The sequence below is a fragment of the Polyodon spathula genome, chromosome 5, assembly GCF_017654505.1.
Source record: "Polyodon spathula isolate WHYD16114869_AA chromosome 5, ASM1765450v1, whole genome shotgun sequence".
NCBI lineage: Eukaryota > Metazoa > Chordata > Actinopteri > Acipenseriformes > Polyodontidae > Polyodon > Polyodon spathula.
This window is the reverse complement of record NC_054538.1, coordinates 17732413-17757101: the sequence shown is the minus strand read 5'-3', so window position 1 is coordinate 17757101 and position 24689 is coordinate 17732413. Positions and strand designations below refer to the sequence as shown.

General features: G+C 36.9%; 1 protein-coding gene across 1 annotated transcript in view; it reads left to right on the top strand.

Moving 5' to 3' along the window:
• The window catches only part of LOC121315657 (regulator of microtubule dynamics protein 2), a 70266-nt gene that overhangs the window by 15200 nt on the left and 30377 nt on the right, over positions 1 to 24689 (top strand). Inside the window, exons 3-5 of the mRNA XM_041249931.1 lie at positions 4862 to 5063; positions 6847 to 6949; positions 8485 to 8545. Of these exons, the coding sequence (XP_041105865.1) occupies positions 4862 to 5063; positions 6847 to 6949; positions 8485 to 8545 (366 nt within the window). The remainder of the gene's footprint in view (positions 1 to 4861; positions 5064 to 6846; positions 6950 to 8484; positions 8546 to 24689) is intronic.

Sequence of the window (24689 nt, the reverse complement as noted above, 5' to 3'; positions counted from 1 at the left end):
GTTGTATCCCACAGCATTCTTAAGGAGATGGAATTAGTTGAGATGGCAACTTTTTTTTAATCATTTATAAAGGATTTGTATTAAGGCAGCCACTGCTTTCTGAAGACTTGTCATTATAATAGATGACCCCAATTAGGAATCCTGATATATATATATATATATATATATATATATATATATATATATATATATATATATATATATATATATATATATATATATATATATATATATACATGCCTCATTCAGCCATTTAAAAAAGAGCTGAGCCTGTGCCCAAACACAGTTGGACTCTAAGGCATACAATAGGCACATTTCTATAAAACTGGCAATCCAGCGACATTCACATCTGGGATTTAGTTGTAGTATGTGAATCTCTTATAAAAGTGTATCCTGGTAAATTTGTAGAGTGATTTTGAAGTTCTTCTATGCTTTTTCCATGGTTATACTATGCATTTAACATAGTATATAGTGGTTTGACATGGATTTTACCGTGCTTTTGCTGTTCTATATTACACTTTGCTATGTATTTACTAAGGCAAACTTTTATAAGGGTTGTGTGATTGCTCTGCACAATGGGGAATTAGTGTTGGTGTAATTTTATATGTGGAAATGGGTTTATTGTGTGTCTTTTTGGAGGTGTTATGTTTGAATTCATTGATTGTTTACAGACGGGCGCTCAGTGAGTGATTGGCTGTACCGGTCCTCAATCAGTAGGTGGGCGGGTCTCGACTGCGTATCTGTCAACATAAAAACATCCGGTGGGGATTGTGCTAGGTGACTGCAACGCCATGCTACAGAGAGGGGCGCTGCATACTCAGGAGGAGAGTGTCTGATTTGCAGGAACTACAGCTACGCAAACTGCAACACAGTACTTGTGAAGGCAATGCCCAGCCAAGGGCCTATGAAGAAGCAGGAGTCATTGTATGAATACCGGCTCATAAGTAGGTTAGTTTAGAGGATATTGATCCCAAGTACTATATAACGAGGGTTACGCAGTGTAGGAGGTTCCTGGAGTGGGACGCCTCATTTAGTAAGGCTAGCGCTTGCCCTGTGTGGCAACTTTTATTTGTAGTTTTTGTACTGTGTTTTATTTTGCCTTTTGTACAGCCTGCTGTATTGGTAGCGTTACATGACCCGTTTGTTTACATTCATTCTTTTTTGTTCAAAAATCCCGCGCACCTGAGCAGCGTTTCAGCTCCATCTCCCATGTATCTCTGTCTTGCCTATCAGCGGTTACCCCAGCATGTCACACATACCAACAACAGCAGAAAAAAAGTGGTTTAAAGTGCATGCTGCACATACTTTTTAACATGTAAACGCCTCTGTGTAGTTTACTGAAATTAACATTTATAAAATTAATGAACTATAAACAGTAAGCAAGCCGATAAACCTGTATCAGTTTATCAATTAAGAGTTGTCAAATGACAATAAATAACTTCCAATAGATGATCAAAATGTAAAAAAAGCCATGAGGTTTTCCAAATGTTTGACGTTCACCAAATGAAGCACATGTGTGCAAGTCATTTTTCTACTTTTTTTTTTCTATTAAGTCTATGTGTACAGAACAGTAACTCACATTTATTATCTTCATGACATGATTATTTTCTTTCTAGTGAGTTACTACTGAAGTATGGGTGTGGTCAAAATCTCAAAGTACAGGGTAACTATTAATGCATTGCTTTACTAAAATATCTGTTTAAAAAACATTTATGTTTGCACATTATAGCCAAACAAATAGTTGTTATTGGTCTAAAAGGGGGCGTAATTGCATTTGCCTTTTTGTTATTTTACTTTTTTGTATTGCAAAGTGAAAAAGCAAATGCCTAATTTAGTCACTTCTTGTTCCATTTAAATCCTGACGTTGCCATAGAAAAACCACTTTGCCATGCAGCATGCCGTGGCATTGTGTTAGAGCTGTGGGATAGATCCAAGGGGCTGACTCAGCTTCTGATGTTTGCTGCCTTCCCTTACTTCCATAAAACAGACTTGTATGGGCCCCATTTGTAAATGTATTGGTTGACCTTTAATTTTGAAAAGGTTACTGGGAGATACTGTGAGTAAGCCCTGTCCTGTGAGTGTGCTAATGTCTGTAGTCCATTTTGTTAGAGACAAACTCACTTGCTCTTTCAAGGCCAGCCAGCTTGTTGTTGCTTAATGCAAAAAAAAGTCTATTTCAGAATTATTTAATCTGTTGTAGATTGTTAGACTGCCCAGCCAAAGTACTGTAGAAACAGCACTGAATTTTAACTGACCCCATAGCGTGTTTGCAACCAAAGGATTAGAAGTCACTGTTCATCAGTAGACGGGACAGCTTAAGGATAGAAATAGGAGAGCAAGTAAGAGGGAACTTAAGAAATCATGCAAGTAGTAATATACCAAAAAGGCTGTTGAAGCAATCAAAAACAGTGCAGAACACAGAGTACTGTGTGTGCCTAAGAGAGAACTTTAGAGTTGTTTATGTGTAAGTGGGAATAAACCAACTCTGCAGTGGATAAATTTTTTTTTTTCCAAGTTACACACAACAATGTTATAGCAATTATGTGACAAGGTTTTTCAACATGTCTTTTAAAACATATATTTTGTTGATGCAGGATGTGATTTGCATTGACGTTTAAAATAAAATGTATTTCAACATAGTTTTAAGTTCTGCTTCATTATTGAATGAAGAAAAGTACCTTTTTTAAAAAAAAAAAAAAATCAAAAATAAAACAAGCATAGATAAATGTCAAATCAAAGTATTGGTACAGGATCCAACAAGTATAACCATCATAGCTGAAACTGACAGTGAGTGATTGAGCAAAAGCCTGTTTACACAACAAATTATGGGTTTTTTTGTTTTGTTTTGTTTTTTTGCTGAATAACTGAGTTGTAGTTCTGAAACACTCAGCATACACCCTCAGCATTTCTTAGCCAACAAGGTTGGGAGATCAGGGTGAAGACAGATTTAGAAACTTGTATCTAAAACAAAATACGGATATCAGTTGCAACATTAGGCACAGTTAAGTGCCTGGTGTTGACACCTCTTAAGGCACACAACCGAAATTACGTGAACCAGTACTGCAGGCTTTTTAGGGCATTTGGACATAGCATTGCTTGCTAAACTTCAAGCTGGTAGGATGTTATTAACATGTTACAATACTGGTTACTGGTGTTCTATTAAATCTGAAGCCCAGATTTTGCCTTTGATAGTGGCTTTGCACCAGAAACTGTTCCTTGAAAAAGGTTATATGTTTTATATTTATTAATACCACTCATTTCTTAAAAATGAATAAGAAGGCAACACAAAACAATCTTTAAAGTGGATGAGCATCTAAGAGTAGGTGCTAAGAATCTCATGGTGCAATCGTGCACATTGTGACAGAATTGAAATACACGTGATGCAAAAAACTTGTCTGGGTCACGCCTTACTATTCAAAAGCTGGAGATGCAATTGTATACAGCAAAAGACTATTGTACATCATTAGCAAAGATCTCAATAGGGTCGCATGGAGCAATAGTTACATAAAAGTAAATTAATTGAGTGAAATGTATTTACCAGAGTCATTCATAGCAATCTGCTTTATTTAGGCAGATTTGGAGCTTTGATTTATTGCTTTTATCAGTGACAGGGCGTGGTGCCATGATGCAAGTACTTTGCCCAGGTTTAAAGTTGGCTGTCAACTACAGTATACCCAAAGGCTACTGATATGTAGTCTTAAGAATTGCTGTCAATGGAAAAACATATCTTACATGCTTCCTATGACGCACATAAAGCAACTGCCAAGAGTTGTTATGCGTTGTTAAGAGTTGTCCTTTCATCTTTTCAGTGCAAGATATCTTCTTCTTTTAGATCTTTTTGTTATTGCTGTGCACAGAATGTTGATTGTATTGTCCAGTGGTTAAAGAAAAGAGCTTGATACCAGGAGGTTCCAGATTCAAATCCCGGCTCAGCCACTGACTCACTGTGTGTGACCCTGAGCAAGTCACTTGTGTTCTGTCCTTCTGAGGTTCTATCATAAGTGACTCTGCAGCAGCTGTTGTTGATGCATCTTTCACCCCCTAATTTTTGTAAGTCGCTTTGGATAAAAGTCTCTGCTAAATGAATGAATGAATTAATTAATTAATTAATAGGCTAAGTTGACTAAGAAATCACAACACGGCTAAAATGTAGTGTATTTACAGATTTTGTGGCTACTTACTGTAAATCTGTTTTGGCACACACTTTTTACAAATGGACTGACATTCCTGTACCCTTTCAGTGCCACACACTTGTAGACTGCACATACTTTTTTTTTCCGTTACCTATTTACGTGCGTGGAAATTGAAAAGATCCATTAGCATGTAACTTTTTTAAAGCATGGCTTGTTTCCTGTGTTAGAGAGACATACAATATATAAACACAATGCCACACATGAGACACACCGCTAATTAGACTCCCTGGAATATGCGTTGGTGAGTGATCTGTATAAACAGTGCAAGACCATGGGCAATATATGTCTTTGTGTAGTGTATGTATATGTCATTTTATAAAGTGTGTACTTTTTAAACGCAGCTAACGCTTTTGGTACTTTCAAAACCATGTAATACAAGACAGTCTGCTCTAGTATATTACATTATAATATATTTCTTAGTACTAGATTTCTCAATACAAGGTGCTGTATAATTATGTATATAATGGCGCTTTTGTTTACTAGCAGTTAGATATTGTTTTGTCCTTGGAAACTCCCATCCTTACTCTTCTTTGCTCTCTCTCTTCTGTCTCCACTTCACACACTAAACCACTCATTCCCATGGTAGTAGTAGCCCTGTTTATGATATGCTTCTGTATTTGCATGACATTACAGCTGTGTCTTGTTTTGTTTTTTTTGTTTTTTCCCAGCTATGTCACTGCTCATACGGACACAGAAGAGGATTCTGATGAAGGAAACAAAGATCTTACTGTGAACTTCCCAAAAGCAGAAGACTTGGTAGAAGAGAAGGATGAATTTACGCTCCTGATGCAGAAGGCCGACAGCTTACACGGAGGTCTAGAATCAGAGAAGAAGGAAGGATTTATGATGCTGCTAGAGAAGAAAGATCAGGTGTGAGATTACCTCTAAGCACTGAAATCCCTTTTTAAATACCTAGTTTTGACCTTGTTACAGTCATTATACAGGAAGTGCTTTTTAAGAGCCTTTTAAAGTCTGTTTACTTCATGTAGTTCATTTGAAGATGTAGTCCTCTAATTCATGAGTACATCAGCTTTTTACTTCCATGCGCTTCAATTTTAAAATAGTGACCTGTCACATATTATACATTTATACAACACATCTCCTAACTGGAATAACTGTGTTTTGCAAGTGTTCTAGCCTTTGACATCTAGAACTAGACTATCAAAGCACTTTATTCCGAATTATCATATACACACAATTTAAAATCAAACCAACTATAAAATTATTTGTTTAAGAAACATTTGGTGAATTCCATGTGTTATGTTGTGCTTTTGGTCTTGTATCACAATACAAACGGTACATACCTCTATTACAATAAAATCATGTAAAAAAATAAATGAGTAAGATCACAATTCATCCATACACAATTAATCATAACACTCCTGCTTGTAATTAGAATTAGTCTTTCCTGTTTGTTTTAGCTTATTTTTTTAATGTACAATATGTCAGCTTGTGGCTATTTCAGTAAAAGTAAATTCTACTTAATTTTCAGGTTCTTACAACTTGAATTTACTAGTTTTCATTCCATTTCCTCCAAACCACATACAATATTAATGGAGAATGGAAAAATATTGGTAGCTTGAGACACCAAATGACTAGTACTGCAGTTGTGAGACCTCTGTCATGAATGTTAGAAATCTAAAAGCAATGGGAAGTCTTCAATCTGAGAAGTGTGTTATTACCTCTCTTTTTCTAATTTTTAGTGCTGTCTACATTGTTTGAGTAATAGATGTAATATTTAAATTTAGACCCCTTTTCTTGTCCAATTAGAAGATTAAGGTGCTATAAACCTTATTCTCAAAGTGTAGTGCACTGGAAGCTGCATCAAGTAGCTCCCACATAATGCTTTATGAATAAGATGTATATTTTTATTACTTATTTATTTGTTTATTTATTTCTTAGCAGACACCCTTATCCAGGGCAACTTACAATTGTTACAAAATATCACATTACAAAATATCACATTACAGGTAAGAGCAGTTGCAAAGTACAATAAAATCAATAACAAAAGATTCAGATAAGAGAAAAATAGAGAATACAGTAAATTGTTACACGTAAGAGGAGGTTGGACTACGATCATTAGAGAGCAAGTATATTCAAATGACCTTATTCCTGTGTATTTATTTATTTTAATGTCGCCTAACCTTTTCAAGATATTTGCAAGCATTTTGTTAGATCTTATGTTCTGTTAAGCCTGTGTAAAGGTGCTTTGAGTTCAGGAGCTGATTGTCTAGTTCCAGTTGCCTGACATGTATTGTAGGCTGGAGTATCCAAAGTGCCTTACTGTAGTGCGCGTCTGCACCGTCTAATGCACAGCCGTGTATTGCCAGCAAAACTAAAGGAAACTTGTTTCCAAAGTGGCAGATCACTAGATCTTCTGTTCAAAGATGCAGCCTTTCTGACACCTGTAAGCAAGCTCCAGTGTGGACCTCTTTCCACTGTATTTTTCTTACATTTTATGGTTTCTAAATAAATAAATCATCACCCAGAAAAAATAGACTAGTGTGATTCCTGTAGATTAAAAGGGATGGCTGTATTTAGATCTGACACTGTTGAAATGACCCCTGTAATTCTAACCTGTGTTGGTTGTGATTGCTTTCTTTATACTGACCCATAAGAATATCCTTTTTTTATTTTTATATTTTTTTTACAGTATGGGCAAGAGGTTCCATTTCTGTGGCGATTGGCACGATCATATGGGGACATGTTTGACTTGACTTCAGACATTGAGGACAAGAAAAGTTATACAGAGGCTGGTAGGCAATAATGTTCTTTGACCATCATATATTTACAGACAGTATAGTGCGGTGGCACACTGACCTGTTGAATGTTATAAATGAGCCAGATTTTTTTAAGTAATGAAGTAATTTGCTACACCCATCTTAGTGGCTATTTGTAAAAAAAAAAAAAAAAACACCACACTAAATTATTCAAGAGATTTCATAACTTTTTTTTTCTTCAATAAAATTATTGCTAAAAGGGGTATTTTTAGTAATTATGTTGTAACAGTATTATATTTTGTCAATAACATTTTATCTGAATCCCGGCACTATTACAGCTTATTATTGTAGCTATTACAACTTGGAAACACCTCTGCATGGGTGGAGGAGGTCCAGTATTAAAAACATTGAAATCCAAAGTATGGAGTGGTTTTCTACCTTGTTTGAATATGTCTTCAAAATGCCCAATACATAAAATGTTAAACCTGCATTTATACTTTTGATGAGGGTCAATAAAAATCTGATGCAAGGAAATTACATTTAGTAGTACATAAAAATTAATCAATTAGTCAGTCATGTTCAAATAATCATAAGGACATTTGGTGTGTTTCAGATCATAAAAACAAATGGATTAGTTCAGGTACAAATGATCATTCAACTTGGGGCAATGGCATGTGTTCCACATATGTTTTTTTTTAATATTAAAGCGATTTTTAAATTACACCTAGAAGTAAAATAACCATGCCCCATGCCAGTACCTCAAGTGCAACACAATACTTTCTGGAGCATATTTAGTTTAATGTCGTTAAATATGATTGCTGTCTGAAGTATGACCACATTCATCACTCAACTTTTTTTGGTTTTGCCTTGATGTGTAGAAATAGATCCTAATAAGGCCCAGCTATAAAGGTGCTTGGTCATTCTACCTATCCTATCTGTCTTAAGAGCTTTCTAAAAGCTCAATGTCTCACTGAATGAATGCTTTATTACTGATCCCTACACAGACAAGCTGCAGTTGTAATTCAGATCTGCAGGTCAGTAATGGCAATTAAAAAGAATTAACCCAGTGGGAATTACTGGTACCTGGGTAACTACAATACATATGTATAAGCCCCATTCAAGTACTACTTGGAGGAGCAAAAAATTAAAACAAACTTATTTCAGGGGTGGGGGGGTGGTTGTTTTTCACCTTGGTTTTAGAGTTGTTGAACTTATTCAGGTATAGAACAGGCCAGGTCAAAAACGTCAAACTGCTGTTCGAATTCCTACTTCTAACAAGCAGTGTGTGGATGGGCACTATCCCATTGCAATGTGGCAACATCCTTAGGCCTTGGTAAAGGACGTCTTCAGCCTTTCGGCATGCTGTTGGGGTGCACAGGATGTGCAATGGTGGTTGTTGGAAACAGATATTGTAGTTCTGGTATAGTCACTCTGATGTCAGTGGTGGAGCCATACACCATCTTGTCTAGACTGTCAACGCTCATGTATCGTGAATCTGGCAGTTGGACATATGATGCAGCTGTGACTGAAGCTTGGATTGAAACTATTTAAGGTTCTGTTGTCTTTTGCAGGAAAGGTGTTTGCTGAAAAAGCCATTACGTTGGATCCCATGAGTGCTGATAGTCACCAGTGGTGAGTTTTTGCAAATGAAACACAAATGGTACAGGCAATGCAGCCAAAAAAATTACAAAATAAATTGAATACATTTGATAAACATGCTGGGAATTTGAATGACACAGATGCATCAGATATGTATTTAATATACGCTGTTGTACTTTTTTTCTGTTCAGCTATTTCACTTAACTTTTACAAGCTTTATGATTTAGCTTTATGTAAAGTATTGTATATTGCTCTTCTAGAAGCTTGTGGTTACTATAATAAATATCTTCTGAAGAGGTTATCATTAACTTTTCATATTCAGAGGGCAACCATGCTAGTGAGTGAGAGGAACTCTTACTTTATAATACTCCTTCAACTGGGTAAATGTGATCTTTTTTATTTTTGTCTTTGTGAAAGTGTGTACATTGGGCACAGTAAACACACAGCAGAAAACATTTACAGTTACCAGGGGTATGACTCCTACAAATCGCAATTAAAGAAACAGAAAAAAGCCAGTGATATGAAGTATCCACTATTCCACCCTTGCGCACCCCAGATGTCTGTTTGATGATCCTAATGTATCCTATATCTGTAAAAGCTCTAGCCGATCAAAAATCCAGCTTTTGTCTTTTAGTATTTGAGATATAATCATATTCTAAACAATACATATTGACTCTTCAACTCTGAAACCCCTCTACTGAGAATAATTTTTTAAAGCCTTGTATTTGATAAGTCAAAGGTAAAAGAAACAGTTCTTTAATTAAATCTGTGCCATGATGTTGAGTGATATTAGTAATACAAATAATCGACAGTGTGACTTGTCTCCTTGCAGGCTGATTTTTCAGCTCATTTACTTTGCCTGTGTATTTTGCCTGGTAGTGCTTCATAAAATTCTATATGTATCTTGTTTATACAAGCACTGGTATTTTAAACATCTTTCCCTTTTGCCAGGTAAGGAAGCAAACAAATGGAATATGATTGAACAGCTTAGTGCTATTAAATTAAATCCTTTACAAATGTTCCTATTTTGATGGGAGAAAATGTACTGTTGGAAGATTTGGCAGTAAAAACCCCTACCAAAGACTTGTTTCAGTCTGTGCCAGAAATTTGCTTTGTAAGCTTGTCTTCATGATTAACTAATTGGTGGGGAATACAGATAACAGCCTTGCTTGTATGTAAAGAACTGTGCAGTTTTGGTGTATTGGGAATACAGCTGGAAAAAAGTGTTCACAGCTGAAAGCTAAACTAAGGTTGTTTTTACTATACATTTGAAAAAAAACAGACAACTTTGTATCGACTTTGTTGGGTTAGGGTTTGGGTTACAGTACTGTACCTCATGAACCATTGAATGAAGAAGGCTATCTTTGCATGGATATCAGTGAAAAAATTAGAAGTAAAAAAAAAAATGAAATAAAAAATAAACTAGAATGGACAATGTTTTAAATGTTTGCAATTTGCACTATAGTAGTTGTTATTGATGTGGTGTTTTATTCATTAAATAAGAGTAAACATCAGGGGGTTGTAATTGTAAGAAATCAGAAGCATTGGTAATTTCAGACAAGTGTTACATGTGTTCAGTTGTATCTTGTTTTATAAACTGATGTGCTGAAGGGTTGATGCAATGAGTTTAGCAAGCAAGTAGAGTTTTTTAATCTTGGTTCTGCTTGTCGTGATCTCATGCAGACATTTCAGATTACATCTTGATAATGTAAAAATGTAAACAGAATTAGATGAAGTGGCTTGAGGAAGTGGTTCACATAATTGCTTTGAGCCACAGTGCAAGTTTTAAATGTTGTTTTTACTGCTCATTCCAGAGGATTTCAGACTATTGTGACAGAAGGCATCAAAGATGGTGGATTATTTATTGTAGACTGTAAGTGTCACCCCTGATTTTGTGCCATGAATAAAAGGGATTAGGACTGTCCACTGAGTGAGTTATTTGAGGCGCCACAATGTATTTAAATACCTGGACAGGTTTTTTTTTGTTTGTTTGTTTTTCTCAAAGTTTTGGCTTTGGGACGAACTGCCTTAGGATCCAAACAAGAAGGTTAGCACACCACAATTTTTGTTGACAGAAGGTTCTACTTTATACTAAGAAAGGGACATCTTTCCTGGCTAAAAAAAATATTACTGCACATATCTTTCCATTTACACTAGCTGACTAAAACCCTTTTATGCATGAATGGGGTTGTGTATAAAAGCAGACAGGATTTCCACAATAGCTGCATCCCCCGCACACATACTCATAACACACACACACACACACACACCCACACACGCACCCACACACCAGTACCACAGCACAGTGTACTATTACTGTGCTGGGCCATTACGTGAGTTCTGACCCATACAGACAACACTTCCTATACCTGTAGCCAACTCACAATTTGCCTTTTTTCCCCATCCCATCAAACACTCATATAGTGAAAGGCAATGTATTCTACAAATAAATGATCAATCCTCTACACCTTCAGGGACATAGGTTACATTGATTTATTTTTTATTTTTTTTAATTTAAAGCAAAACAGATTGCATGTTAATTAATAAATAGGCTGTTTTGATTTCTTAAAACTGCTCTATGTATTGTAAGTTTATAAATAGGGCTCCAGCGAGACTCTAAGTGGTTCTCCTAGTTTTGCTGCATGTGATTAGAAAGAGTAAACAAATATATCACCTCCTTCCTGACACTGAAACAGATAAGTATCATATGTGCACAGTAGATTGCATTTAAATTAAGTTTTCATTAAACTTCTCTTGGCCTTTAAAAAAGGTATGCATTGCTCCCTCACTATAACATGTGGATCATTTTAATGGGCAGTTTTTAAACTATAAATAGCCTGGCAAAATGGTGGTTGGGGAGTTCAGTTCGAAGCAACAAACAATCGAACCAAGTGCAAGAAGGAGAGCGGGTCGGGAGAGGGGAAGAGGGAATGGGCTCGTCCCAGGTTTGGCTGTCAGAGTGGGGATGAAGTGTCTCGTCTCCCAGAGAAAGCCGCAGCTCCTCTAGCTGCAAAACCAAGTAAATACATTAGGAAAGATAACCACGCAATAGGCCTAAGATTTATTTTGTTATAAAACAAATGCTGAATAAGATGTCTGTGTTATAAAGTGCCAACGCAGCTTTTCTTCAGTTCAGATACTGTATCAAAAGGGAGAGACAGAAACAGAAGTTAGATTGAGAAGTTGTTTATAGTTTGAACAACACCGTTGCTGTGTTTACTGTAGAAATATTGCATGAATCACTAATATAGAGAATTGGGGGGACATGCTGTAAGAGCTTTATATCCAAGGTGCATTATAACCGAGAGTCTTTTACCAGGGAGCACTGTACAACAATCAAAAAATGTAAGTTTTCTATTTTATTTTATTTTTTAAAATTCTAATTATTTAGGAATTCAGACTTCGCGGCTTTGGAAGCCCAAAATGTAATCCTTATTTTACACTTTGTCGAGTGTTGTATATGTTGGACAAACTCAAACATATCAAAAACAGCATTACAGTGATAGTTTGTAACTTTGCATTATTACAATGAACCATGCAACACTAGAACTAAAAACATTTTAAGGATTTGTACATGCTTGCAAATTAAAAGAAAACAAAGAAGCAGCATAGAATTGGTTATGTGGATACAACTGTGGTATGTTTAAATACCTCTGGCCTTCATAATTTTTCTCTTTAAAAGTCCTTTACATTCACCTTGAAAGATAAGGTTGATGATATTTAGATCTGTCTGCAGTTAATCGTTAAAATACCCTACTCCCCCAGTCATTCAGTGTAGAATTAGATTACTTTGGTAACATAATTGAAACACTAATCTTGCCTGCAGCTATTATGAAGTACAATTTAAGTGTATTTTTTTGTATCTAGACATTCTACCCCACAACTTCCAAGTGAAAAAAATATTCTAGAAATTAGCAGAAAATTAATTAAAAATAAAATCTTAAATAGCTTGGTGGATAAGTGTCCACCCCCCCACCCCCCCTTGTAATATTGTAATAGCAATCGTCAGGTGTAACCAATCACCTTCAAAATCACACACCAAGTTAAGTGGCCTCCACCTGTGTTAAACTGTAGTGATTCACATGATTTCAGGATAAATTCAGCAGTTCCTGTAGGTTCCCTTTGCTGGGTAGTGCATTTCAAAGCAAAGACTGAACCATGAGCACCAAGGCGCTTTCAAAAGAACTCCGGGTCAAAGTTGTTGAAAGGCACAGATCAAGCGATGGGTATAAAAAATATCAAAGTCCTTGAATATTCCTCGGAGCATGGTCAAGACGATTGTTAAGAAGTGGAAGGTGTATGGCACCACCAAGACCCTGCCTAGATCAGGCCATCCCTCCAAACTGGATGACCAAGCAAGAAGGAGACTGATCAGAGAGGCTACCAAGAGGCCAATGGCAGCTTTGCAAGCGCTATAGGCTTTTATGGCCAAGACTGGTCAAAGTGTGCATGTGACAACAATATCCCAAGCACTCCACAAATCTGTCCTGTATGGTAGGATGGCAAGAAGGAAGCCATTACTCAAATAGCCTACAAGTTTTGTAGTCTGACGAAACTAAAATTGAACTTTTTGGCCTATATGCAAAGCATTATGTTTGGCACAAGCCCAACACCGCACATCACCCAAAGAACCCCATCCCTGCTGTGAAGCATGGTGGAGGCAGCATCATGTTACGGGGATGTTTCTCATCGGCAGAGACTGGGGCACTTGTCATGATAGAAGGGAAAATGAATGGAGCAAAGTACAGAAAAGTCCTTGAGAAAAACCTGCTGCCCTCTGCAAGAACGCTGAAACTGGGACAGAAGTTCACCTTCCAGCATGACAACGACCGAAAGCACACAGCCAAAGATACACTGGAGTGGCTAAGGAACAAAAAGGTAAATGTCCTTGAGTGGCCCAGTCAGAGCCCCGACCTAAATCCAGTCGAAAATTTGTGGCATGAAGATTGCTGTCCATCTACACTCCCCAAGGAACTTGACACATTTGTAAAGAAGAATGGTCAAATATTGCCAAATTTAGGTGTGCAAAGTTGGTAGAGATCTATCCCAACAGACTCACAGCTGTAATTGCTGCCAAAGGTGTTTCCACCAAGTATTACTTCATGGGGGGTGGAGACTTATCCAATTATGATATTTCAGTTTTGTGTTTTTAATATATCATTATCACCCCTTAACAGTGTGGAGTATGGTGTGTAGATAAGTGGGAAAAAATAATCATTTAAATGCATGAAACTGTGAGGCACTGACACAACAAAATGTGAAAAAAGTTGAAGGGGATGTAGACTTTCTATAGGCACTGTATATATATATATATATATATATATATATATATATATATATATATATATATATATATATATATATATATATATATATATATATATATATATATATATCTATTATATATATGTATTAGTTTGTCATTATGCAGCCAGAAGACGGTAATTCTTTTAGAACCATATTATCTCAGAGGTGGGATAATGATGGACTATGAGCTGATCCAAGGTTATATTTTCTTTTCAGGTTACTGCCCTTTGTTCTATTGCTCTTTTATATGCTTTTGCAATCCTTGCATTTAGTACAAATAGGTCACACTTGGATCATTTGTGTACTATATGTATGCTGTGGTTTCTCTTTTGAGTGTTTATTTGCTAAGGGATATATTCGTTGTGTACATTTTTAAAAATATTTTTGGGTTGCGTGCAATGCAGCCTGAGAATCTGTTCAAGATATACACAATAGATTGTTGGTTGAACGCTGGTTTATCTGAAGATCAGCTGTATGACAAATATCTGGGTGATTTAAAAGATAGTAAAACCACAGATAAGGTATGTGTATTGTAGTCTTTGGTTTTCAGTTGTATTGAAGTGTATTGTAAGTGGGGTTTATTTTTGTTGTTGCAAAAAATGGTACACGTATAGCTTTTTAAGAGACAAGTGACTACATGTAATGTAATCCTAAAGGTGTTTATTTTTTTTTTTTTAATTGATTGAGTTAGATTAGCAGTTCCTATTACAGGGCACGACTAATGCTATAACTGCATTGTAATAATTATATAATTACCGATTGTTCCATCCGAGTACAAAATGTAAGCTTTACCCGTATGGGTATTTACCTCCTGAAGACCCCAAAACCTGAATAAGATATAGCAAAGCTGCTTGCAGAGCCTGTGATGCAGTCATGGCCCGCCCCAGGGGACATAAAAGTACTGCGCTTACAGACCCCTGCGCCATTTTTACTTTCAAGACCAAACTGACGGACAAGCCTTGTTCAGGAGTTCAGTAGTACCTTCTCTATCTGCTATAATACTGTATTTCGCATTTATTGTGTTTTTACACAAAATGTGTGTGATATTAAAATAAATAAAGTGTAATTTGTGCACTACAACCTGTTGCTTGTTACGTTCCACTGTGGCCTTGTGCCCCCCATGAAGCTAGCACCTTAGCCACTCCTTACCAGGGATCCAGCAACTTAAATTGGCTGATCTCCCTCCTGGCTGCATAGCTTTAGCTAGAGTTATTATTTCTTGTTCTTTTGTCACGGGACATTTTATTCTCGTATTATTTAGTATAGTATTTTATTGCTTTTAATAGAGAAGTTTTTGTTTCTTTTACAGAGACTATGCGCAGGCCAGTCTGCAACGTGGTGTTTTGCACATGTACAGTTAGAGCAGCTGCTGGGATCAGCAGCACTGAGCAGGACCAAGATACGCAATTTGCGCATTGATTGCTTGCAATCTTATCCACAGTATCTCAATGCCATTTTGATGACAGCTTTTGGCATCACCATTACGAAGGCTGTTAGTACCTAACAAGCAGGCTTCCCTCAGTTTCATGTGTGTACTGACTGAGTGGTTTTGCCATTGGCTTGTACGGGTGGGGTTCGCTGTACATTGCTACCGATGGGGACGGAGATCGGGTGACAGAGTGCAGAGAATAGACGCCTGTTTAGAGCTCTTTCGTCTCAACAGAGCGCTCGTGGTAGTGTCGCTCCAGAGACTTGTGGGCTTGATGGCAGCAGCTTCCCAGACCTTACCATTGATTCTCCTGCACATGCTTACTCTACAGGCCTGGTTCAATAGCAGGGTTTTTCAGCCCGCATTGAATCACGGCTGCCTATTGACAGTGTCTTGTCACTGTCTAAAGGCGCTCTTTTGGTGGAACCTCGGCTTATCTCTGGGCAGTGTCACCAGAAGGTGGTTGTCACCATGGATGCGTCTAACTAGTCTGTGGAATTGGAGGTTTTCCATCCACCTCCTTTCCAGTCTTACAGAGAATGACAGCTCCATACGCACTGCCCAGTGCAGGCCCTGGCATACTACGTTGACAGGACGAAAAGTTGGAGGAAGTCCGAACAATTTTTTGTCTGCTGTGGTGCTAAGCCCCAAGGTCAAGCTCTGTCTAAGCAGCACTGTCCAATGGATAGTAGACACAGTCAGGACTGCCTATGAGTTGGCCAACTTGCCATCTCCAGAAAAGCTCACTGTCAATTCCACCAGGGGCATGGCAACTTTGTGGGATTTTTTTCAGGGTGCATCTGTCAAGGGCATATACAATGCAGCGGTATGGGATATTCTCCATAGCTTTACTGAATGTCGTGGATCCTCAAAACACTGGTTTTGGAAGCCCTAGCTACTTTTTACTGGGGTTCCGTATGGTAATGCACAAGGCAGCCTTCCAGCATAACCTTGAAGCATTCCAGTCATTCTGCAATCTTGCCCTTGTAACAGCTTTGGTACACCTACCCATATGGTAATGGTTACATTTCGTGCGTCATAGGGACCCTGGTTCCCTGAAATAGAAATGTAACCATTAACCTTCAAGGTTGATGCATCCATGACTGCAGCAGGCTTGAAGGAAAAATGATGCAGAGGTCTGTGAGCGCAGTGCCTTTGTACCCTCGGTGCAGGCCATGACTGTTTCACAGGCTCTGTGAGCAGCTTTGCTATATCTTATTCAGGTTTCCAGGTCTTTCCGGGCTCCATTTCAGGGCACCAGGGTTATGATAATAACCTAATGTTCTTGCTCTTACACAGTAAATGCTGTGTTATTACTATAAGTTAAAACCATGCCCCAGGCCATTTCCATGTAACTGCACACTTATTCTAGTTGTAGTTACCGTTTAGGGGCAGTAAATATTGGTAGTTATACAGTTATTAACATTTCATTCCATGGTTACGTATGTCCCGTAAGCTTAGTTGTGTGTGTGTTGTGTTTTTCTTTTTTTTTTATGCATTTGACTTGAAGGGTTTTATGTTTCAAGATCCTAGGAAAGTAATGTTGTGTTTTGCACTAGGAACTCAGGATTCAATTACATTATTTAAACCAAAGGTGGCTATGTAGTGGATACCAAGCTGTACTATGTTTATTGGCTAAATGAGGGTGTCCAGTAGGGGCTGATTGTTAGTGATGGATGTAAACTTCTGTTTTTATACCGGTAAAACACGGGAGAAAACAAAAAAAAAAAGAAATTACAAATATGTGACATGAAGCTCTCTACAAGCATCCAAACACTATATGTTCTACCAATCTTGCAAACTGTGTCACTTCAACGTGTACTGTATTTCCAAAACTAGACCCTGGTTTTAAATATATTAAGTATTTCACACTGCAGCATTGATTACGAAAAAGTAATTCAGCAACTTTAAAGGTTATCACTTTTATGGGAGCCGTTACGCTTGTTCTTTAATTGCATAAAATAAAATGTGCTCTTTTTAGTACACAGCCAATATGTTTGTGAAGTTAAACCTACTGTACTTGTTACCAGTAAACGAACAATAATAATATGCTTTGCTGTTAGGTGGTCACATAAGAAGAACCATCTTGAAATTAAGGTTCTGTAAATTATTTAAACCTTGCAAAGTTTTATTTGGTTGTCTATATAAACTATTCTAGTCATATTTGTATAAATGCATAAAAAAGGTACTGTATATAAAAAAGAGAACATTGATAATGTGTTTTCAAGGCTCAGAAAAAACAGTTAGCCATTGAAAAAAGACCTGCTGAAGAAGCTGATATCAGCTACTAGGAGGTCATATTGTGTGCGTGTGGTGAACCTGGTTAAGCGTGACAGTAAAGCCTCAAATCTAACTACGGTTAAGGGGTTGTTTTGCAAGTGATACCGAGTTTGGTAACCACATAAGCTAAAGCCATGCTTGTGGTGTTCTACCTGCACGAGAGCACTGGTTCCTGAATCCTGTGCAGCACATGTGGGCTAACCCAGCATTCATTAATCATGACAAAACTTTGTGCCCTATTGCAGTGCAATTGCTTTTTCTGTGAAAGCTTACACAGTATGATCACCTGAGCTCAGTACAAGTACTTGCTGCATTATAAGTTGGAGATGTACTGCTTTTTCTATGTAGGTCAGGTGATTCAAATGTGTAATTTAAGAGGGCTTTTATACACTGTATTTAAGGGACAGCTGAACAATGAGTTCAAAAATATGTAGTAATGATGATGATAATAATATTGCAATGACTGTCTAATTTAGGAGATTTATAGTCGTTGTACTGTAGCAAGTAATAACAAGAACAGTAAAGTTTATTTATTTTTTGCACACAGAGGGTTTGACTACAAATTGCTCAAAAGGGTCTGACATTTCTCTGGAATAAAACTGATCCACTTGCTAAAGTTGTAGCTTGATGTTTCTGCAGTTAATAATGTAATGTTTGGTGTTCAAGCTACAGCCAGAGCAAATGTAAACTTTTTTTTCTTTTAAAAAGGTGATGATGTCTTCACCACTGGGCTGTCTTAATAAAAATAAATCGTTCATGCTTTTGACTTTCAGAAAAATGAAAAAATGTGTTTCAATTGGTTGCCCTTTTATTATGGTGTTGTAAATCCCCTATTGGTATAAAAGGTAAATAGTTAACAGCACTGCTGTGTTGAATGTTTTCACTGTTAAAAATAAGTTCAGAAGTTAGTTTTATTTAAAATGTATTTTCACTGGAGCGGTTGCGGTTTCCACAGTGTTGTTGGAACAGTTTAACTGATACCACATTTAATGAACCACGTGTATATAATAAAACTTAAATAGCTGTTTGGGAAAAACCAAAAGTTAAAAAAATTGCTGTGATTTGTTTTTGAACTTTCGTAAAGTTAGCAGCCAATGTAAAAAAAAATCTGGTGATTTTAACACACTGTTTGTGTGGGTTTTTTCTTTTTCTTTTTATATATATTTGGCATTTTCATTGTTTCATTTTTGCTTTTCCATGTATTCCTTTGTGTTCGAGTAGATACTGATTTCATAGAAAAGCAAGAGCCCAATTTTATTGCAGGCCTTTATCCATTTAGAAAATGATTCAGTAGAATACGTCTAGGGAGGCTGCTCTGTCGATTTATCATTCATCCTTATTGCAGGTTTTCTTAGAGTTGAATGACGTAATGAAGATGGATGATAACCAAGACACAGCGCTTGATTTATTGGTCCATAGCTCTTTCGATCAAATAAAAAAGGAAAACTGGCAAAACAGTGAGTAAAACGAAAGAATTAATTTCTTATCAATGACACTCATTTCTGTTGCCTTGGGTTATATGGCAAATTGTTATAAGGATATTGTTCTTTTGCTTCTATGAGAGTGTCACAAGGACAGCCGAAGTGGGTGACGACAGACCAGAAACAGGAACTGACTCTGCACACAGCTGTTGAAATGGTGAAGGCGCTGATGCGCAGTTTAATAATGAACAGGCAGAAAATAAAAGGTTTGTAACAATACAAAAACAGGAAATGGCACATGAGGCCAAAATAAATAGATAAACAAAACGAATACACTGACAAAACACAGAGTGGACGAACGCTACACCAAAACAATTGAGACTTAGAATTATGCTTATCTCTTTCTCTCTTTCTCTCTTTCTCTTTCTCTCTCTCTCTCTCTCCCCCGTTCCCCACTCCCGAACACACAACCCCGAATATGTGACAATGTGTATCTATATATACTGTTGTGCTGGGATTCAATTACTAATTAATTATTCACTTGAATCCCAGCACGTGAATTAATAAAGTGCAATTCCCCGTGCTCACATGTTATTATATTTTACTTGCACGTGAAGTGCTGTGCAATCCTCGTGCCTAAATACACATATACATTTTAAACACTCGTGTTACACAGACCCGTTTATATCCCGTGTACCAATGTCTATACACCAACATTTAAACACACCACACGCAACACATAACAGATAATATACACAGGGGCGGGCACTTTGTCACAGAGAGATATCTGTTTTCAGTGACATCGATATACTGCAGCTACTTTCCAAGCTTCTTATTTATATTTCATGATGCTTAAATTTATTATAGAAAGTACCCAGAGGGAATTCTTAAAAAAAAAAAAAAAAAAAAGCACACCCTTTTATCACTCTTCCCCAGCCCATTCAGTATTTCCTGATGCTTTTCTTTCTATTGTAATTAATATGTGACCTTGTATAAACAGCTGACATTCCAAAGTGTATATGATATTTTATAAAATGGCTTGGATAAATTAAGTGTTGTGATTGGCTGAACAAGATCACATGACCGTGCAGTAATAATTGTCTTACCGCACGGCTATGACATCATAGGCCAACTTACTTACCTGATCTATTAATATTACTGCGCCTTAATTATATACAGTATATATCAAATAAATTTAAACAACAGATCTGCACCTTGTCATGCAGGTGTCCAATCATGAGTGAGCAGAGGCAGGACATAAACTGTTGAAGGTATTATCTGTTTCAGTTGAAGGTCTTGGGAGTTTTACCAATGGGAGTCAAAGATCTGCCCTGGTTTTGCAGCTGTCTAATTATTAGTGAGCAGAGGCGGGACATAAATATGCTAAAGTAAGCGGTATAAGAATAGCTGAATTTCGTGCGATATTGCTTATTATAGAGACCGTTATTGAGAATTATATTGAGAACTTAAAAGTACTATTTTGAATTGCGTTTTACAAATAAAAAAATAAGTCATCCGACAACAGAGACATCGCAGTTGATTTGGTTACAAAGAAGAATTCTCAGAACAATTGGAGATTTGTTAAATAAGTGAGGTATACACCACAAATACCCAAACTAACACAAGAAGGGGAAGGATATACTCGCCACTTCCAAAATTCAAATTATGAAAGGTATCCGTAACTTACCGGTAGCTGTCCATTTAAAAAAAAAAAGTTATACGGCTGGAACTGTCTTTTATTCAGCTACATCAATCTATGATGTCTAATGAAGCCAGCACAAAAACATGAGCGTCACTTGAGAGCCACTGTAATACCCAAACCTGGATTGATGTTCAATAGGATGAGCAGAAGCATAGGGATACGATACAGCACAATGAGCATGTAAGAATAAAATGTGAGGTTCTACACTTGATTCATTGTTTACCTTTAATTATTTTCTCTCATTTCCGACTCAGTAGCCACAGAATTCTCAGGTACCTCTAATAAGATTCAGAACAACTTAATCTCTTCCATTTCTCAGGTTCTGCTAGATGCAATAAAAAGCAGAAGTACAGGAAGCCAAATATGTAGCTGTAATGGTAAATGAAACAGCAATGTTGGAAACGAAGCTCAGCTTTTGTGTTTTCAGGTATGTGACTGGCAGTGGCCCAAAAGAACGGTTGTTCTGTGAAAATTTGTTACGTTTAGTGAAATAAGAATAATAAAAATGCTTTTAAAAAGACAAAATTCATAATATTGATTTTTAAAGTATTTAATAAATTGGTTAATCAACTAATGCCCATAAATTAACCGATCAGAAATGTTAATCAAGTGACAACTCTAATTTTTACAGTACAAGTGCTTATGGTGGATGCAGGTCATGGAGATTTTACGATACAGACAGTTCTAATTTTGTATTTTTGAAGATGCCAAATTCTTATGTATTCAAGGTGCAGCAGAACTGTAAAGCAGAGTCTTTAGAATTAAGGAGAAACTATATTGGGGGTATTTTTTTATTGCATTTATATAGCGCGTTTTTACAAAAGTATCGCAAAACACTGTACAGTTCATAGCAGAAAAAAGAACAAACCACAATACATTTGTATAGCATGTCACACATACAACTGCCACAATCAGACTATTTAGATAACATATTTAAATAACAGTATACACAAGTAGCAATTTTAATATTACATTAAAACCCACAAAGATAAGAAAGCTGTTTTATAAAAGTGCGTTTTAAGTCTTAAGAACATAAGAACATAAGAAAGTTTACAAACGAGAGGAGGCCATTCGGCCCATCTTGCTCGTTTGGTTGTTAGTAGCTTATTGATCCCAAAATCTCATCAAGCAGCTTCTTGAAGGATCCCAGGGTGTCAGCTTCAACAACATTACTGGGGAGTTGATTCCAGACCCTCACAATTCTCTGTGTAAAAAAGTGTCTCCTATTTTCTGTTCTGAATGCCCCTTTTTCTAAACTCCATTTGTGACCCCTGGTCCTTGTTTCTTTTTTCAGGCTGAAAAAGTCCCTTGCGTCGACACTGTCAATACCTTTTAGAATTTTGAATGCTTGAATTAGGTCGCCACGTAGTCTTCTTTGTTCAAGACTGAACAGATTCAATTCTTTTAGCCTGTCTGCATATGACATGCCTTTTAAGCCCGGAATAATTCTGGTCGCTCTTCTTTGCACTCTTTCTAGAGCAGCAATATCTTTTTTATAGCGAGGTGACCAGAACTGCACACAATATTCAAGATGAGGTCTTACAAGTGCATTGTACAGTTTTAACATTACTTCCCTTGATTTAAATTCAACACTTTTCACAATGTATCCGAGTATCTTGTTAGCCTTTTTTATAGCTTCCCCACATTGCCTAGATGAAGACATTTCTGAGTCAACAAAAACTCCTAGGTCTTTTTCATAGATTCCTTCTCCAATTTCAATATCTCCCATATGATATTTATAATGTACATTTTTATTTCCTGCGTGCAGTACCTTACACTTTTCTCTATTAAATGTCATTTGCCATGTGTCTGCCCAGTTCTGAATCTTGTCTAGATCATTTTGAATGACCTTTGCTGCTGCAACAGTGTTTGCCACTCCTCCTACTTTTGTGTCGTCTGCAAATTTAACAAGTTTGCTTACTATACCAGAATCTAAATCATTAATGTAGATTAGGAATAGCAGAGGACCTAATACTGATCCCTGTGGTACACCACTGGTTACCACACTCCATTCTGAGGTTTTTCCTCTAATCAGTACTTTCTGTTTTCTACATGTTAACCACTCCCTAATCCATGTACATGTGTTTCCTTGAATCCCAACTGCGTTCAGTTTGAGAATTAATCTTTTGTGCGGGACTTTGTCAAAAGCTTTCTGGAAATCTAAATAAACCATGTCATATGCTTTGCAATTATCCATTATCGATGTTGCATCCTCAAAAAAATCAAGCAAGTTAGTTAGGCACGATCTCCCTTTCCTAAAACCATGTTGACTGTCTCCCAGGACCCTGTTACCATATAGGTAATTTTCCATTTTGGATCTTATTATAGTTTCCATAAGTTTGCATATAATAGAAGTCAGGCTTACTGGTCTGTAGTTACCTGGTTCAGTTTTGTTTCCCTTTTTGTGGATCGGTATTACGTTTGCAATTTTCCAGTCTGTCGGTACCACCCCTGTGTCAAGAGACTGCTGCATGATCTTGGTTAGCGGTTTGTAAATTACTTCTTTCATTTCTTTGAGTACTACTGGGAGGATCTCATCCGGCCCAGGGGATTTGTTTATTTTAAGAGCTCCTAGTCCCTTTAACACTTCTGCCTCAGTTATGCTAAAGTTATTTAAAACTGGATAGGAACTGGATGACATGTGGGGCATGTTGTCAGTATCTTCCTTTGTAAAAACTTGTGAAAAGTAATCATTTAACATATTTGCTATTTTTTTTTCTTCCTCTATGATTTTGCCATTTGTATCTCTTAAACATTTAATCTCCTCTTTGAATGTTCTCTTGCTGTTGTAATATTGGAAAAACATTTTGGAATTGGTTTTAGCTCCCTTAGCAATGTTCATTTCTATTTCTCTCTTGGCCTTTCTAACTTCCTTTTTGACTTGCATTTGCAGTTCTGTGTACTCTTTCTGTGTACTTTCTTTTTGGTCCTTTTTTAATGCTCTGTAAAGTGCCTTTTTTCGCTGAATATTTTTTTTAATTGATCTATTAAACCATTTTGGCAATTTAGTTTTACATTTAGATTTGTCTACTTTAGGGATATAATTGTTTTGCGCCTCTAGTACTACGTTTTTGAAGAACAACCATCCTTCTTCTGTGGGTGTTTTCTCTATTTTACTCCAATCTACTTCTGTTAGTCTCTGTTTCATGCCTTCATAGTTTGCTTTTCTAAAATTGTAAACCTTAGCTTTAGTCTTTACTTTTGAGGATTTAAAAAACACTTCAAATGAGACCATGTTGTGGTCTGAGTTTGCCAGTGGTTCTCTGACCTCTGTTTTAGTTATTCTATCTTCGTTATTTGAAAAGACTAAATCAAGGCATGCCTCCCCTCTAGTCGGTGCCTTGACAAATTGTGTTAGGAAGCAGTCATTTGTCATTTCCACCATTTCTATTTCATCCTTCGCGCTACCCACCGGGTTTTCCCATTTTATTTGGGGGAAGTTGAAATCCCCCATTAGTATGGCTTCTCCTTTGCTACACACATTTCTAATGTCATTGTATAACAGATTATTTTGCTCACCGTCTGAATCTGGCGGTCTATAGCATGCTCCTATTATTATGCCTTTTGAATTTTTGTCTGTTATTCTGACCCATATTGATTCGGTTTTATTTTCTTTGTCCAGGTTTAACACCTGGGCTTCAAGACTGTTTCTTATGTATAGCGCTACCCCTCCTCCTCTTCTGTCCTGCCTGTCTTTCCTATACAGTGTATACCCACAAATATTATATTCGTCCCCATCACTCTCAGATAACCACGTTTCTGTAACACCTATCACATCATAGTTACCTGTTAGTGCAGTAGCTTCAAGTTCTAGAATTTTGTTTCTGATACTTCTAGCATTTAGATAAATACATTTAATGGTTGTCTTACCTGAGTTGTTGTTCTTGTTTTGATGCGGTCTCCCTTCTGTTTTTTTTGTTGATTTCTCCCCCCTTCCTTTCTAGTTTAAATGCTTCTGAACCTGCTCGAGGATCTTTTCTCCAAGTAGACTAGTTCCCTTGTTATTTAAATGCAGTCCATCCCGTCTATACAGATAGT